At 33.0% G+C, this 15,918-nt stretch overlaps 1 protein-coding gene and 1 long non-coding RNA gene across 4 annotated transcripts in view; one reads left to right on the top strand and one right to left on the bottom strand.

Annotated features, from left to right (window-relative positions):
• Window positions 1–15,918, bottom strand: part of jar (Myosin heavy chain 95F jaguar) — a 109,374-nt gene that overhangs the window by 18,191 nt on the left and 75,265 nt on the right. For all 3 annotated transcript variants that reach the window (XM_085952824.1, XM_085952831.1, XM_085952838.1), the window contains exons 7-15: window positions 11,762–11,911; window positions 10,297–10,553; window positions 9,802–9,959; window positions 9,194–9,358; window positions 8,020–8,249; window positions 6,612–6,812; window positions 5,264–5,488; window positions 4,578–4,785; window positions 3,511–3,752 (exon numbers count right to left, since the gene is read on the bottom strand). In XM_085952824.1, coding sequence (XP_085808950.1) covers window positions 3,511–3,752; window positions 4,578–4,785; window positions 5,264–5,488; window positions 6,612–6,812; window positions 8,020–8,249; window positions 9,194–9,358; window positions 9,802–9,959; window positions 10,297–10,553; window positions 11,762–11,911 — 1,836 coding nt within the window. The remainder of the gene's footprint in view (window positions 1–3,510; window positions 3,753–4,577; window positions 4,786–5,263; window positions 5,489–6,611; window positions 6,813–8,019; window positions 8,250–9,193; window positions 9,359–9,801; window positions 9,960–10,296; window positions 10,554–11,761; window positions 11,912–15,918) is intronic.
• LOC147079045 (uncharacterized) lies at window positions 12,871–14,562 on the top strand. Its single transcript, XR_015071372.1, has 3 exons — window positions 12,871–12,936; window positions 13,327–13,532; window positions 13,957–14,562. It is a non-coding gene; the product is annotated as an uncharacterized LOC147079045 (long non-coding RNA).

Here is a 15,918-nt window from a genome sequence, read left to right as displayed (position 1 = left end):
CCCGGTCGTAAATAATGACTAATAGAATACATAGTACAAAACATAAATCAATTAGAATTTATTGATTAATATTTTTGCCACTCGTACCCGTTAGATATAGGGACCATTATACCACTTTCCTCTAGAAGGTATATAAGGTACTTTTAAACACTTTGTACATTTTGCATTTTTGTTTATTGTTATTAAATCTTAGTTGATATTATTCTTTTGACTTATTAACTTAAAAATAACAACAATGGATGAAATATAATATTAATAAATATTATAATATGTCACATATATAATATTGTGTAAGTATATAATATATAATTATCAAGCCTCGATAGCGAAGGCTGCGTGACTAGCAAATGCACTTACGACCTATGTAAACCTGCCGTTCATATTGTTTTAAAAGCACATTGCAAAGATTATCCTTTGCTTTGTAATTTTATTCTTGTAAATCCACGGTATTATAGATGGTTGCACTATTATATCTAAAATGTAAACATAAATTTATATACAATATTGGTATATACTACAGCTGATGATGATACATACTATCGTATGGAAAATAATTCATTTTTAAGTTGTGGACTTCTTGTACGTATCATGCGACAAAAGCAATAAAATCGTCTTCAAGTTTTCGTCATTGGTCGGGAACCTTTTTTGATACATACACCTATGTGGAATTTTAAACACAGCAAATTTTTCACAGTTTTGAAGTTACACTATTTCTTAATGTATATAAATCAGTCATTTAATAAATAAGGACAAATATCACCAACAAGTTAGTTCAAGTAAACAATCGACTCCCACGTCCTCTATACTTAATTGACTTTTTATGCAATAATATGTACCTACCTATATTTTGTACTGTTATTCAATTGAAAATGTCCATTAGGATAAAATCGGTTGAATATCAACATTATGGAATAAATGTGGAAAAAGTACGAAAGTACATATAAAGTGTTTTAATGAAATATGTATCTAGATTCTAGGTACTAGTCGTTTTATGTGATGAATAGTTCTTTACACTTTATAATATGTAAGTATTTAAATCAAATACATAATATAATCATATATCAGATAATTACTTTTTAATAACAACATTTAAATATAATGCTAATTATGTCGAATGGCCACCTAATCGGCGCGCCTTTAGCGTACAATGAATTAAATGGGATGGCGGGACTTTTTTTAACATTACACACCTACAAACTTACCTGTAGAATTGCCAAAATGTAACTACGAATTACCATAGGACGCCATTTTGAAAATTTCATTCGAATGTCAGATTTTGTCCAGTTACTAGTCTTGATGGGGTAGTTTTCGACAATGGCTCCATTTTTTTTTGTAGTACATATTCCACTTTTAATCAATAAATTAGGACCGGTTTCGTCCGCCTCAGAGGGACATTTTCAACTGAATCTTCCCTTGTTCAGTTGAAAATATCCCTCTGATGCGAACGAAACCGGTCCTAATTTATTGATTAAAAGTGGAATAAGTACTACAAAAAAATGCGTTTTTTTAATTAAACAACAATAAATATTAACGCAATACAATCACTAAGTGAAAATCTGAAGTATTAAATGGGACGGCGGGACTTTTTTTTAACGTTACACACCTACAAACTTACCTGTAGAATGGCCAAAAATGGAACTACGAACTACCATAGGACGCCATTTTGAAAATTGGTCAAAATTTGAAAAATGTCAGATTTTGTCCAATTACGAGTCTTGATTGGGTAGTTTTCAACAATGGCTCCCCCATCCCATTCTTCAGATAAGTTTGTAGGTCTGTAACATGCATTTTATCTACTCAAGGTCTTATAACTAATTTAATCACGGTGAGTAGTTTAGTGTGTGGCATTGCGGATTAGTAGCTCTGGAATATTCTAAATCTAAATATATTAACGTAATACGTAATATTTATAATAAACCTATTCAATAAGTGAAAATCTGAAGTAATATTATACTGCAAACCTTTTAGAAAAATGCAATTACGGCTTATGCAATACACAATATTATAATAGTAGGTATTTTAATTATTCAAACGAATATTTCCAGGGATGTCTCGCATCTACATATGTATTCTATAGACCGTACGCCACTGGTATTTTGAAGAGGAAATTTCTTACGATCAATTTGATGAAATTCTTCAATGTCAATAGTTTATAATCAAATAGACCAGATTGGGCAGAGCATCCTCAAAATACTTAAATATCTAAATAAATAAATAAGTATATGACTTTTTTATCGATATGTAGGTATTGTTGTTTAATTTAATAAAACGCATTTTTTTGTAGTACTTATTCCATTTTTAATCAATAAATTAGGACCGGTTTCGTCCGCCTCAGAGGGACATTTTCAACTGAAGGCATAAAGGCTGAACTCATTTCCCTCTGAGGCGGACGAAACCGGTCCTAATCTATTGATTAAAAGTGGTACAAGTACTACAAAAAATTGCGTTTTATTAAATTAAACAATTATACAATGCAGTTCCACCATGAATTAACAGTTAACAAAATAAAAGATATGTAGGTACTTTTGCGATATCGGTATTGTCACTTGGTAATACTAATAGGTATCAATATGATACATTTAGAACATAAAACGGGTCAGCGGACAAAATCTTTCAATATTTGTATTTATATTAATGGTAGTTACGCAAAAGCTATTCGATATTTAATTATGAAAAACATATTCTACACGCAGTTTATAAAAATGGTTTACCATTACTTACCTGCAATAAAACAAAACATCAATTTTGTAATGCGATCTTTTTAATTGCGATTTGCGAATTTGAATTCGTTTGAAGTGGCCACACTTCGCATTATAATATTGGCAAGACGATTATTTTAATTACAATAATTATCATCGCACCTGAGCTGCCAGAAAAAACAACTGACTAATTGTAGAAATCCATACTAAGAATCATTTGGGCAAAAGTCTCCTTAGGATATTGGATTCGTCCACCATTTTAATGTGTTTTTTTATGGGTTGACGGTTAAAGACTCGAAAGATCCGGCCTTTAGTTATTAGGGTATGGCATAATTATAAACAATGCCTACACTAAAATAAATGTTAGTCACCACCCAACACACAGTGAATATAATGCTTCGTCTACATGAACGAAATATGACGGGAAAAAATTTGGAATAAATCGTAAATTTGGTTCCAAACTTTCGGCCGATGGATCGGCCCAGATGGAGTTTTCGCATAGGTATGGTGGGCCGAAATATCGGCCCCGTGGGAGTAAAAGGGTTAAATAATAAATACTACATTATGTAATGCAATAATGTTAATCAGTAAAGTGCTGAAACATGATTCAACTAAGTTCCGTAAATATAACTGTTGAAATGTGCACTTTTTTCAATTATCCATCGCTTATTTCCCTCTAACCGACAATCTTCACCAATGAAGTATGGCATTCCAATTGTTCAAGATGGGTGAAAACACACATTGCATGACATGAAATTTTGCCTTAGACAGTGTGCCTAATTGTAATTAAACATTAGTCCTATTTTTCTACCTTTATTTTATCGCAAGCCACAATAATAGCCTGTCGCAGGACGTCAATTTTCTTTTTAGCAGCAACTCGTTGTGTCTTTAACTGATTGGTGACGGTTTCCATGTCTTTCAAGTTGCCCTGCAGCGCCTTGATCTTGGTGATCCCCCTATAGCGTGGCCTGTGCTGTTTCTTCACCAGGTAACCTCTCACCGACTTTTGAACAATGACCAGTGCTTTACGGCGGTACATGATTTTATTCTTCACTGAAAATTTAAGAAAAAACATCTTTTCTAAATGAATTTTAACCAAAAGTAATACATTGTAATTTTAACTCATCATCATCATCAGAGGCGCAACAACCCGGTGTGGGTCCTGGCCTCCTCCAACAGCTCCCTCCACCTGTCCCTATCCAGTGTGGCCGCTTTCCAATTTGGTACCCCCAGAATACGGCAGTCACTGGCAGCTCCATCTAACCAGCAAATCTTTGGCCTCCCTCTTCTTCTACGTCCTATTGGATTGCTGGACATCACTCTCTTTGCCGGTTCATTGTCATTCATACGGTGCACATGACCTAGCCATCGCAGTCTCCCAAGTAAGTAACACAAGTCCGCAAGTAATTTTAACTACGCATCGCAAATCTCCTATCTGGACAAAATAAGCCTTGAATAATGTCATGTGTGGGGTGGGTCACTGCGTGACTGTGACTCTGGTGCCAAGCATCCCAAATGCATTATCTGTTTTTTTGGACGAAGGTCGTGACCCGGTCTTGAAAATAAGGCAGCAATGATGTCGGATATTTGAGCTTATTGCTGTTTACCTTTACACTGCAAGTAATTAGGATATTTTAATACTTAGTTATAAACCAAATTACATGTTGACGGATTGAATTTAGGACGGAAAGTGATTTGGATCTAATTAAGATGAAGCTAGGCAGCTTGTTGGCAAGTTGTTTAAGTTGGTAGTTAAGTAAATTGGTAGAATGACTTTAGTGTTGCTATCTGGCAGTTCAAATTCATAACTATTTACATACATATTATCTAGAGACAATATATTATTAATTTATATGTTGTAATCACATGAATACTTACATTTTATGATAGAAATAACGCCAAAGATTCCTTTCCGCCACCTGGATTTAACAAGCCAATTCTTGACAGACTCCACAATGGCCTTCAGGTTCTCGGGGTCTGATTTCATGATGGTATCAAACTCGGAATATTTTCCAGGGCGGAAGAATACCCTTGTGAGACCAAAAGCAAAATCTCTGTTGTTTAGCTTGAAACTGTGCAGAACAGCCTAAAACAAAATAGTAAAACTCATTCATAAATGTGTCGTATGTACTATGGTACGTCAATTTACAGACACTACTCCACACTAGTATAATAACACCTGTATACGTGCATGGATTTACTTGCACCAATAGTGTGTATTTTAAACAATCGCGATAATAACTATTTACACATAAAACTCTCTCGCCAATCTCATTCATCAAGAGTAAGTGAGACACAATATTATCATTGTATGGTACTATTTAACAGGTAGTAAAATTCGGTTAACCTCATTATCTTTGGTTTGAACCCAGAAACATGGACCTAATTGATTTTGAAAAATAATAATTTACATTTTGTTTAAACACAGAAACATATTATTATATAAAGGTGTACATGAAATCATGTTACATTACAGTAAGTATAAAAAAGTGCGTATTATTACCGAAATAAAAAGGTTAGGGGAGTTATACTCTAATAGAGAAGGGTAAAAAATAAGACATTACCTCGCAGAATGTCTTCGGCTGAAGCTTGCTGAGGATGGGCGGCAGGTACTTGACGTACATGGAGTGCAGGTCCTGGAAGGGGGCGCGGGATGGGTAGCCGTGCTCCATGAGCTCCAGCACAGACACCATTCCACTACACTGCAGCTGCGTCAGAATCAGGTTGCTCTCGCACTCATTGTCCACCATCTTCGTGTTGGGCTTTACGCACCGAATAAAGTTTGTTGCCTGTAAAAAATTAGCACAATTTAATTTAGTATCATAATCAGACGGAGTCAATTCACTGCAATGCCTTCCCTAGTGCTTTGTTGCCTTGGCAATGGCAATTAGCTTGGCAATCTCTATCACATTACGTACTCTTATCTGTCTCATTATCCTTTGGTTTCTTTTATGGTCTTTCCACTTTATGCCCAACATGCACCTTCCAACGCTGCATCACTTAGTATATTACATACTATTATAAAATTGTCTAATAACTATTGTGTTTGTTTAAAATGTGGCCTACATAGAAACTAGCGAGCGCTATAAGTGATCATCTGGAGAAAGGGGAGTGGGCAGAGTATAGGAGTCTGCATGAGGCGACCATGGACCGCCCCGAACTGTAGTATCAGAGAAGAAGAAGAGTGGAAGCTAATTGAAGTCCACAAATGGAAGAAGGGGAAGACCCACAAGGAATCGAAAAGTATTATACTAAGATACTAGACCCTAAATGGATAGAATATCAAGTTACGTTATATATAAACAACGTCAATATAAGATGCATAGACCAATTTACAATCATAGCTACTTAACTCTGAATTAGTGATGTCGCATTGCACTAGGCCGTTTATTAAATTTTGATTTCCCCGTATTATTAAAATATCTGATAATTGTCAAGGATGGTAAAACAAAATAAATTTTAAAATTATAAACTAACTTCAAACAATTAGAATGTTGCTTATCAGTAGTAAACTAAATCAATTGACCCATTGTGGATACTATACCTAGTAAGGTATACTGGATTAATATATATTTTTTTATTGACATGGCAATAATTTCATACTAAGATGTGTATTTACAAAATTAAATGTCAACATTGTTGATAATACAATGGGATGTATTTAATACTGCTAGTCGTTTGTATGTGTATATTTAATAGATATTATAAATGTTTCAAATGCTTGCAAGGCTTTTAGGTTGATTTTTGCATGAATAATTGTACCCAATAGACAGCAAAATAGGTAATAACAATTCATGACATTCCATGCATCGGGCTCTTGGACACTAACACTATGAAGAAGAAGATGATATTATGTTACAAGCATTTCAATTAGGCAAATAATATTGTTTTAGTTGTATAATATCTACTTACATTTTGTCTTAATTTTTCCATTAATTCTCCTAGCTGCGTTTGAAACTTGGACCCGACGGATATAAATGTAAGTTTTCCCTTCGACGAATGATTGGTGGAGCCATTTTGGAAAAGCCCTTGAAGTAATTTATTGCTGGACTCCTGTACCAAGAATTCTAGTGAAGCATGCAAGGCATCATTGTTCTTTTCTATAAACTGATTCTGAAATTGAAAAAACAATGTTTATCATCAGGTAACCAACAATGTTAATTTTATATTAAATAATTATTACACCCACGTTGGCCGCGCGGCTTAAGCATTGGCCTATAGCTTCGCGGGTCCCAGGTTCGAATCCTGGGTCTGACAAGTACACATATTGTTTTTCAATTTGTGTATGAATCAAAGTATGGATTTAATAGGTTGAGCAAGTGGCTGACATCCATTTCTCATAATAACAAAATCTGTTAATACAAACCTCCACTTCGTGGAGGCCCATATAATCCTATTAGGATCGGACATGGTCGAATAATAATAAATAATTATTGACAGAACTATTTATTTATCATGACATAATTTTGTTCATGGAATTCATTATTTACATTATCAATTGAACTGGTGTTTTCATGATAGAACACCATTATAATGGTTTTGATAAGAAGTTTTTGTTAATTTTATGATATTTTAGTTTATCGATGTTCTTGGAATGATCTAAATAAAACTCATTCTAAAAATTCAAACAGTGAAGATTTGCAACATGTAAATCATCTCAGAGAGAGAGGGCGTACGTACTCTGATAAACCTATTCACCTCACCCCTTGCACACAAACACAGGCATACAGTAAAACCCTGTTAATTCAAAATCTATAGGACTGAAAATTTGAAAAAACTTTAATTATGAAATACAAAATGTACAGCAGAAAAACAATATCTACCTACTAAAAACTTTACTTTTAAGTTTCTGTTTCCGAATAAATTTCTTTCAGAATTAGTGGAAATTGCTATAAATAGATCTTATGAATTTTACCAAATACTGCGGCACATTTCTTTACTGTGGTTTAATTTGTTTATTAATATTATTATGTATTACAGCAGAAAGATTTAGTTCAACAGGGTTCAAATATTTTAAAATATTGAAATCAGTTTTAAGAAAGGATTACTAAATACGTTGTCAGCTAAATTATTTAGTTTATCTTTGCATGTTTTTGCAATAATTTATTTATCTCAACTTGTACTCCACAAGCATAAGTCGAAGAACCTTGTAACATCGATGTACCTTTGGGACCATGAGTTGGATCTATAATATGGCTAGTTTTTATAAGATATATTTTGATTGAGTTATACCACGAAAACATCAGAGCAATCAATACCACATAGGTCATAGGATGATGGAAACATTAGCATCAAATATGAAGTCAATTATTTAGCTTACTGTGTTATAGCAAACAGCTCCCGCGAAATGTCTGACGAGGAATCCCTCGTTATCTCGAATAGTTCTGTGCGATTTAAGGCGAGAGTTCCTGGGCAAGGCCAGCCTGCTTCCGGAAATAGCTCCCCATTGCTTGTGCACCGATTGGGTGAAGTGAGTGAAGTCTGGTTTCGGTAATTTCGATTCTTCATCGAGCAAGTTAAATATTCCACCCCCTTTGCTCTCTATCATCTCTGTAATAATAAATATCACAATCATAATATAATAATAAATAAATACATGGATTACTACTATTTCCCTTACAAGACGGAATATACACACCTCTACAAATTATCTCAAGAGTTTTCTAAGAGGATTGATTGTTAGCCAACTTCTCAAGCCATCGGCTAGAACCAAACAAAGATATATATCGATTCTAAAACCAACATGTCATATTGATTCACCAGAGCACCTAAGACGCAGAAGATGAGTGTTTTTACTTTAATCTTGACTCCACTATGGGCGTCAAATTATATGTTAACTACTGTAATCGACGGAGACACTAAGAAATTAGATCAAAGATTCAATTGAGCCGCTCTGCGGAAAAGTGTTGTTAACTTGAAATCTTCATTTTGAGATAATAGTGATTAAACAAGATATGCCAGTTAAAAAATCATGTGATCCACGCTGTGCGTCGCCTTTCTGTGCCTTTTTTGTCAAGATTAAATTATATGTAGACAAATGTATGGCGCATTATTTGGACTGATTTACCGAAAATTGGCATTATCACTATAACGGACTTTTTCCAGATAAGGGTTCAATTTACATCTGACTGAAATTTATGTGATGTTCTTTATTATTTTTAGTAGCTAAGAAATGCATTTTTAGTAGTATTTAAGTTCATTTAAATGGCTCACATCATAAAATAAATACCATAAATAAAGGCTCACGTCTCCATTAAGTTAGACACTTCCATGTTATCGATATTTATGAAACAGAGTAAGCTTGTAACAACAATAATGTCAGTATATTATATCACTTTGTCATACACTTATTCTGTAAAATCTCAGTGTGATATCAAAGTAACGTCACAAAAGGTTAAGATTTATTTATACAGAGTTTAAATAAGCTAAAAATAAATCTATAACATTCCCTCGAATTATAAAAAAACTAATGTCTTCAAAAATGTAATAATTACCAATGCAGTCTTGATTGTCAACGTATACAATTTCCGGAATGTTCAATCCTTCAGCTCTGTACAGTTCCTGTTCATTTTTGAAAATTCTCTCATTGAAGAATTGCTGCAGTTTTTCATTACAATAATTTATACAGAACTGCTCAAAGCTATTCACGGTGAAATACTCTGAAAGAAGTAAAAAATATATATATTATATTGTTAGTATTTTAGGAAACAAATAAAAATTACAATTTCTATATGGATTCAAATAAGATGTGTTAACTGTGTGTTACTCAATGACATTTGACAGCTCGTGGTTAATGCGCTCGAAGGCGCGGCTGTGTTAAAAAAATCACGTCTGACAGTTAACTTCTCAGAATAATTAACTGCCTAAATACGAGCAGCTCTATTCCAATGTATGTAACACTTCACTCCGCAATCATTAAAAATACTAATAAAAATTCAGATAGCTTAAAAACTTGACATACAATATTTGTGCACTAATCTGTGGACATTCGCCTCCACAGAGTTATGGTTAAAAATATTTACGAAACTAATATCAATTGGTGGAAGCCACCCACACCCAGCTGTAGAGCCAAAGATGAATAATTGATTGAATGTTTACTTACCGAAACCAGCAATATCCAGGATACCGATGTAGTAGACGGATGCTTCAAACGGTATGCTCTGGTTTATTCTATTGACGATATGATCAAACAGTTTGCTATATACAGCTTTGGCTAAAGCATCTCGTGCATTGATGGCTTCGTAGATTTTCAATGGTACCCTGAATAGTAAAAGTAAATTGCTTAACATTAGTTAACACAAATTTAATAAAAAACTTACATTAAAAGAATTGACAGCTAAAAATATAAAAATATTAATAAAAGTGATTTATTACAGGCTGATGATGGAGATTGGCTCAGGCTATACTGGTTGCTGTATGTTCTGGGGAAGGGCAACAGCATCATGCTCTACCTTAGGTTGGCTTAGTATAAAATATTTACAGGTATAGTCGGATGAACAGCTTTGCGGAAGGCAATGAAAACTAGTTATCGCCAAGCCCTGAAGATACTGTTGGAAAGAGAATGATTGTTCATCAATCTAATTTAAATATATCTCACATGATAGCAGTGCCTTTGGCGCCCCCTCTAGAACTCTGCATGAGTCTGGAGACTAGAGACATTCGGAGTTCTCCAGGATCGGCTCCAAGCAATCGAGCAGCTTCGGCCAGAGCCATTTCACAACTTCTCCTCACTCGGCAACCTCCTTTCAAATCTTCCGCTTCCTCGAATTGGACATTGCCCAGATGAAGAACGGCCGCTACTAAACTATAGATACTGAGACGTTCTTGTTCTGATATTTCCAAGCGTGCTAGTGCCTGAAACAATCCAAGTTCCCTATTAAATATAAACAAAATGTAATTGAAAAATAGTAACTACTTCCGAGAGTTATGAACCTAATAAGCAAAAAAAATAGTCTGCAACTAAAGCAAGAGACGTTGTACATAGCTTGGACATGTATTCCGGATGTCATCAGAGTGTGCATACCTATGCGACACAGGCTCAAGGATTCCGTCGTCGTGACCGACCCTCCCTCACCGTGAACTGGTGTTACAAATGCGATCTACACGCTGTAGGTCTCACATGATGGGAGGCGTAAGACATAGCAATGAGGTATGTGGTGTGACCTTGTGCTTTCTCTATGGTTCGATGGTGGAGCGTAACAGGGAGCAGTAAGCGTAACAGGGAGAAGTAAGTGAATTATTTTTTTTGGTCTTCATTCTCAGACACAGATTATTTGAATCAGCCATAATAAATTGCATGAGTGTTATAAATTTTGAAATGTTTTAATGAAATTAGTATTTCTTATATATTAGAAACAGACAACTTATTAAATAAAAATTGGAATGTATACCTACTGTCATCTATGAAATTTTCAAACAAATATAATAACAATTTTAAATTGCCATCTGCAAATAATAACACAAATTAATATTTTTCGGTAATTTATTGGTTTGCATCTACAATAATAATTTTCTTCTACAAAAATGAAAGATAATCATTTTATGAATAAAAAAATTTGCATGTCTGATGTTCTGAAAAGTCTATGGATCGATCCCGCTCTCTGTATTTCCCTTTTATTTTAGGTATAGATGATTTTTGATATAATGATAATATTATGTATACACCCTATCCTCTTTTTGCACGGGGGATACGTTCCAAAGACTACCGTGCAAAACAAAACCGTGTAAAAAAAGATAAGGTGCCCATACAAAAATGGTAGATAGGTTCCATTACTTAAAATCAACTCAAAATACAAAATTCTTGAACTCAAAAATAATTAATCGAATTTATGTATTATTTATAAGCACATAGCAAGCACAAAAATATTTTCTGGGCGGCATCCAGTGACAACATATGCACCAGTGACGTGCGGTCCATTGCAACGTAATTTTTTGATAAATATGTACATACATACGTACTATTATTCTCTTCAGTTTTTTTAAACTGTGTTATTTCGAAACCGTGCAAAAAAAAGCCCTGCAAAAAGAGGATCGGGTGTACACAGAAACAAAGGTCAATTTACCTGATCGAGTTTGGTAAAATCTTCAACATCATCCAACATTGGATCTTTTAAGCCGCCCTTGGATTCGTGCTGTTTACTTTTTTGACTAGAATTCAATTTCTTCTCTGTCACTGAATTTGTAAAGAATTGTGTGCAGCCATTTTTCAAATACTGAAACAGAAACAATCAAAATATATTTAGTAACTTATTTATTACAAAAAAACGATAGAGATATGGTTAATTTTGGAAATTTAATTTCTCTCTGTAAACAAAATGTAACGATAAATTTTATAAAACTTACTACGAATAACTCACAAAACTATTAAACTATATTACACCTATCTTAAAATTACCAATTTTGCACTGATCATAAATAAATTGTTGAAAAAACTACAGAAGTCCGCATTATTCATCTCAAGTGGTGTAATGGCAGAGCATTCACCTCTGATGCTGCGGGCTGAAATCCGTGTCAGGTATGGCAAGAATGCAATGGGTTGAGCCACAACCACCTCAGTCCTATTTTGTAGCTTATGGTGGAAGGTATGTAGGTATATTATGTGAGCAATGTGACTTATAATGACATCTAGTTTTTATTTTGTGTATTATCAATAATATAGCATTAAAAAAAACTTCTGGTAATCTCCACCAGCTGGCAGTATAAAAGTAATCGAAATATATTTTTTAAGGGCACACATGCTTACCTAGAGTTTCTGTTTTTTCATTTAAAGTTGAACTATGACATTGAATACTAGGTATGATTTTTAAAGTGAAAGTGATATTATGTTACATCTCTTTTACGCATGCTAATATGATTAAAAAGTTTTTCTTTCTCTTTCTGTCACATTCGAATTTGATTACCAAAGTTTAAACATTTACTATGCGTATTAGCTGACGTGCTTCGTCGTTTACAAATTATAACATGAATTTAAAAAATATATGTATTTATAATATTAAATATATTTTATAATGTACACAGATTTTTTTAACAACTATATTATATATACTTTTATTTATTTGTCGCATATTCAAAATGTTCTTGCTATATTAAAATCTTTTTTTTAGCCGGCCAAGTAAATCCGTATTTTTGGCCATAGACTAATAGAAAAAACTCTCTGCTGTCAGATTATGTTGATAGCAAATTGCAAGATACCTAACGAAGGAATTGTGTTTTATATCAGGAATAAGAAACACTATCTGTAAGTACAATATTATGTTATTTATTACTGTGGTAGTATTCTGTGTGTTTTGCATATATTATTCAAGTGTTAATTTATTGTTTTCTTAGTCTACACATACTTTCAATGTTTCATAATTCCGACTACTTTTTTTGAGGTTAGTTGCGTGGTTAGTTTAGAGGTTATTGCGAGAATGCCTGTGATTTCATATTTATTTGTTTGATATAATCTAAGGCGTTCTAGTTGTTATTAAACATGTTACCTACCTGATTACTTTATTTTAGTTAATCAATCTTTTTTGATGCTTTGTATTATCACTAATCCGTTTTAATTACCATTCTTCAAACAGTCGCACACTATAAAAGATTAAAAATCACACTATTAACAGTTCATATGTTATGTTTTTTGCAGATGGAGAAAATGTCTACCGAGATCTTTGCTTGTCGACGGTTTCATATGAATAAGATGGAATGAAATAAATCTTTTAATTAATAATGAAATAAATCCGACTTTCGGCGTAGGATTCGAACATGGCGTGATTCATATAATATTATTTATGACGTAGACCATCAAGCATATATACCCATTTTATAGATTTAATAGTACAATTACAAAAGGTAAATATAAAGTGACTAATGTTTGTAACCTATAGCTATATCTATCTCGCATACATATTTAAAAAATAAAACAATTTTATAATTACATTTTTGCACTAAATTTATTATCGATAATGATATAAAAGTTGCTAAATTGATTCATAATATTATAAAATATAATATAATTTTGCATATCAGTTACTTGTATCATATCAGGTATGTCATTTGGTAGAGCTTACTCTCCAAGTCTTTTCTTTTTCATCCTCAATATCACTTTGATATTAGAAACATTGTCTTTCTAACACCATTTCAAAGACTTTAAGTTTTCTAGATGCTGTATATTAATTCTTCTCTTCGGCTATATCTGCATCTTAGTTGCAGCATATGGATACAATGCGGCGCCTCCAAGAATCTCTGTCACTCTAGTTTTTTTGCATCGTTCCAGGTCATACTAGCAGCCCGTAACTCCGCCAGATATGCTATATAGATAGTATTTAGCGGCCATCCAGGACGCCGGAATCCGGTTGGCTTGAAGAACAGGTAAACCAGATTGGGATTCTCTTCAGGCACTCGCAGCACGTGGCCGGGCCAGGTACAAAGTTGCGTATTCACTCTCAACGTGATGCGAGGCTATTTGGTGCGTTCTTTTATCTCCCGTTACTTCTAAAATTACCGCACACCCAGTATCCGTCGTAAACATCTGTTCTCGAAGCTCAGTATACGGTTGCTCGGAGCCTTTGTAAGGTGCCATGACATAAAAACTAGTAAGATATTTAAAATAGCTGCTAGAATGAATACATTGTTGAAAGGAAATGAAAACTGATAATATGATATATCAATTAATTTGTCCATCTGAAGTTGTAGATATCAGTTAATAATTATGTGTTATACCAGTAATTAAATGCTGACTTCAAATGAAAATTGACAATTAAATATTGAAATAATATATTACCAGTTTTGATTTTTTTAAGTACTATACTATATCCATGGTTCATATTACAATGTCATAGTAAAACTTAGAAGAATAAAATATGTCGTAAGACGAAATCAATCTTGGGGTTTTAATATAAGTTAAATAAATAGTACACAGCTAATTTGTTATTACTTTGAATACATGCCATGTCTTTACATCAATAAAAAACAGAAAAACAATTTAATAATGTATAAATATTTATATAAGACTTAACAACGTCTAGTTAGACATCTAGTTAGACACGATGACCTCCATTTAATTTCCTCTTATTTTAAAATTCACCAAGATATATCCTAATAAGTAGGTAAGTATATTACATTTGTACATATAATAAGTAAATCAAGTACTTAACATAAATAATTATACTGTAAAATTAAATTACAATTGAAGCAGTATATATGGACCCCACAGAGTAATTAACAATATAATAATTTATATAATTATATCGGGTATATACTATATTGACACATTTTAATGAAGTCTATTTTTCTTGGTACCTACGTTCAATGATAAATGTTGTTTTATATTGTAACATAAACAATGGTAATATGCATTGATCTTTCTGATTTTTAAACTGTGATATCTATTGATTTCTATGTGTATTATTGATACATTATTTATTTCAAATACAATAATTTCAAAACTAACAGTAAATAATATATAGAAAGCGTCATGTTGTTTAGTTGGAAAATCTTCTAGGAAATTCCATCCAATCCAAATTCAATTTTTACCAGGTGGGTACTTGTAGGTCAGTTATTTTTGGAATAAAATGAATCCCTTAAAAAATATGAAATAAGAATAGAATGATAAATATTTGTGAAAATTTACCAAATCAACATGTTTAACGTGAATATTTTCACACTAAAATGATAAATATTGTTAAGAAAATATACACAAACAGTTCATTCAGAAGTTATGACGTTTAAAAGATCCCGCGAGTTAACTCGTGCGTGGCACTGATCAGTTATGAGGTGATATCAGTTATAATCATTTATGAGGAATGGTTATAAGCCATTGGCACAACCAATTTGGTTTTTGACCTTGAGAACAAAATGTACTTTTTACACGGAACCAAAACTCACGGCTGCAGAGACGAATGCTTATACAAAATATGGCACAGTGGAATCGCCAGCAAGATCTGCAGGTATCATTATTTAGATGTAAGTATACATATTATTTTGAATTTCATAAAATTACACTCGTTCTGGGTGTCTCGTAACAGTAAACTATATTAGTAAATTAGATATATCTTGATGAACTATAAAATAGTGATGTAATATAGACTTGTTGAAAATATATTAAGCATAATAAAATTTAAAATAAAAATTTAGAAATTCAGCCTTTCTGGTTCTCTAATATTCATAGATCTACTGGTTCTGGGATCTACTATTTCTGGCAGTAGACAATTCATATAAAAGTGATATATCTTTTTTT

The sequence above is a fragment of the Rhyacophila brunnea genome, unplaced genomic scaffold (assembly GCF_057557595.1).
Source record: "Rhyacophila brunnea isolate RB1 unplaced genomic scaffold, BYU_Rbru_1.0 scaffold_10, whole genome shotgun sequence".
Taxonomy (NCBI): domain Eukaryota; kingdom Metazoa; phylum Arthropoda; class Insecta; order Trichoptera; family Rhyacophilidae; genus Rhyacophila; species Rhyacophila brunnea.
The sequence above is the reverse complement of the archived record's forward strand: the minus strand, read 5'-3'. Positions and strand labels throughout refer to the sequence as shown.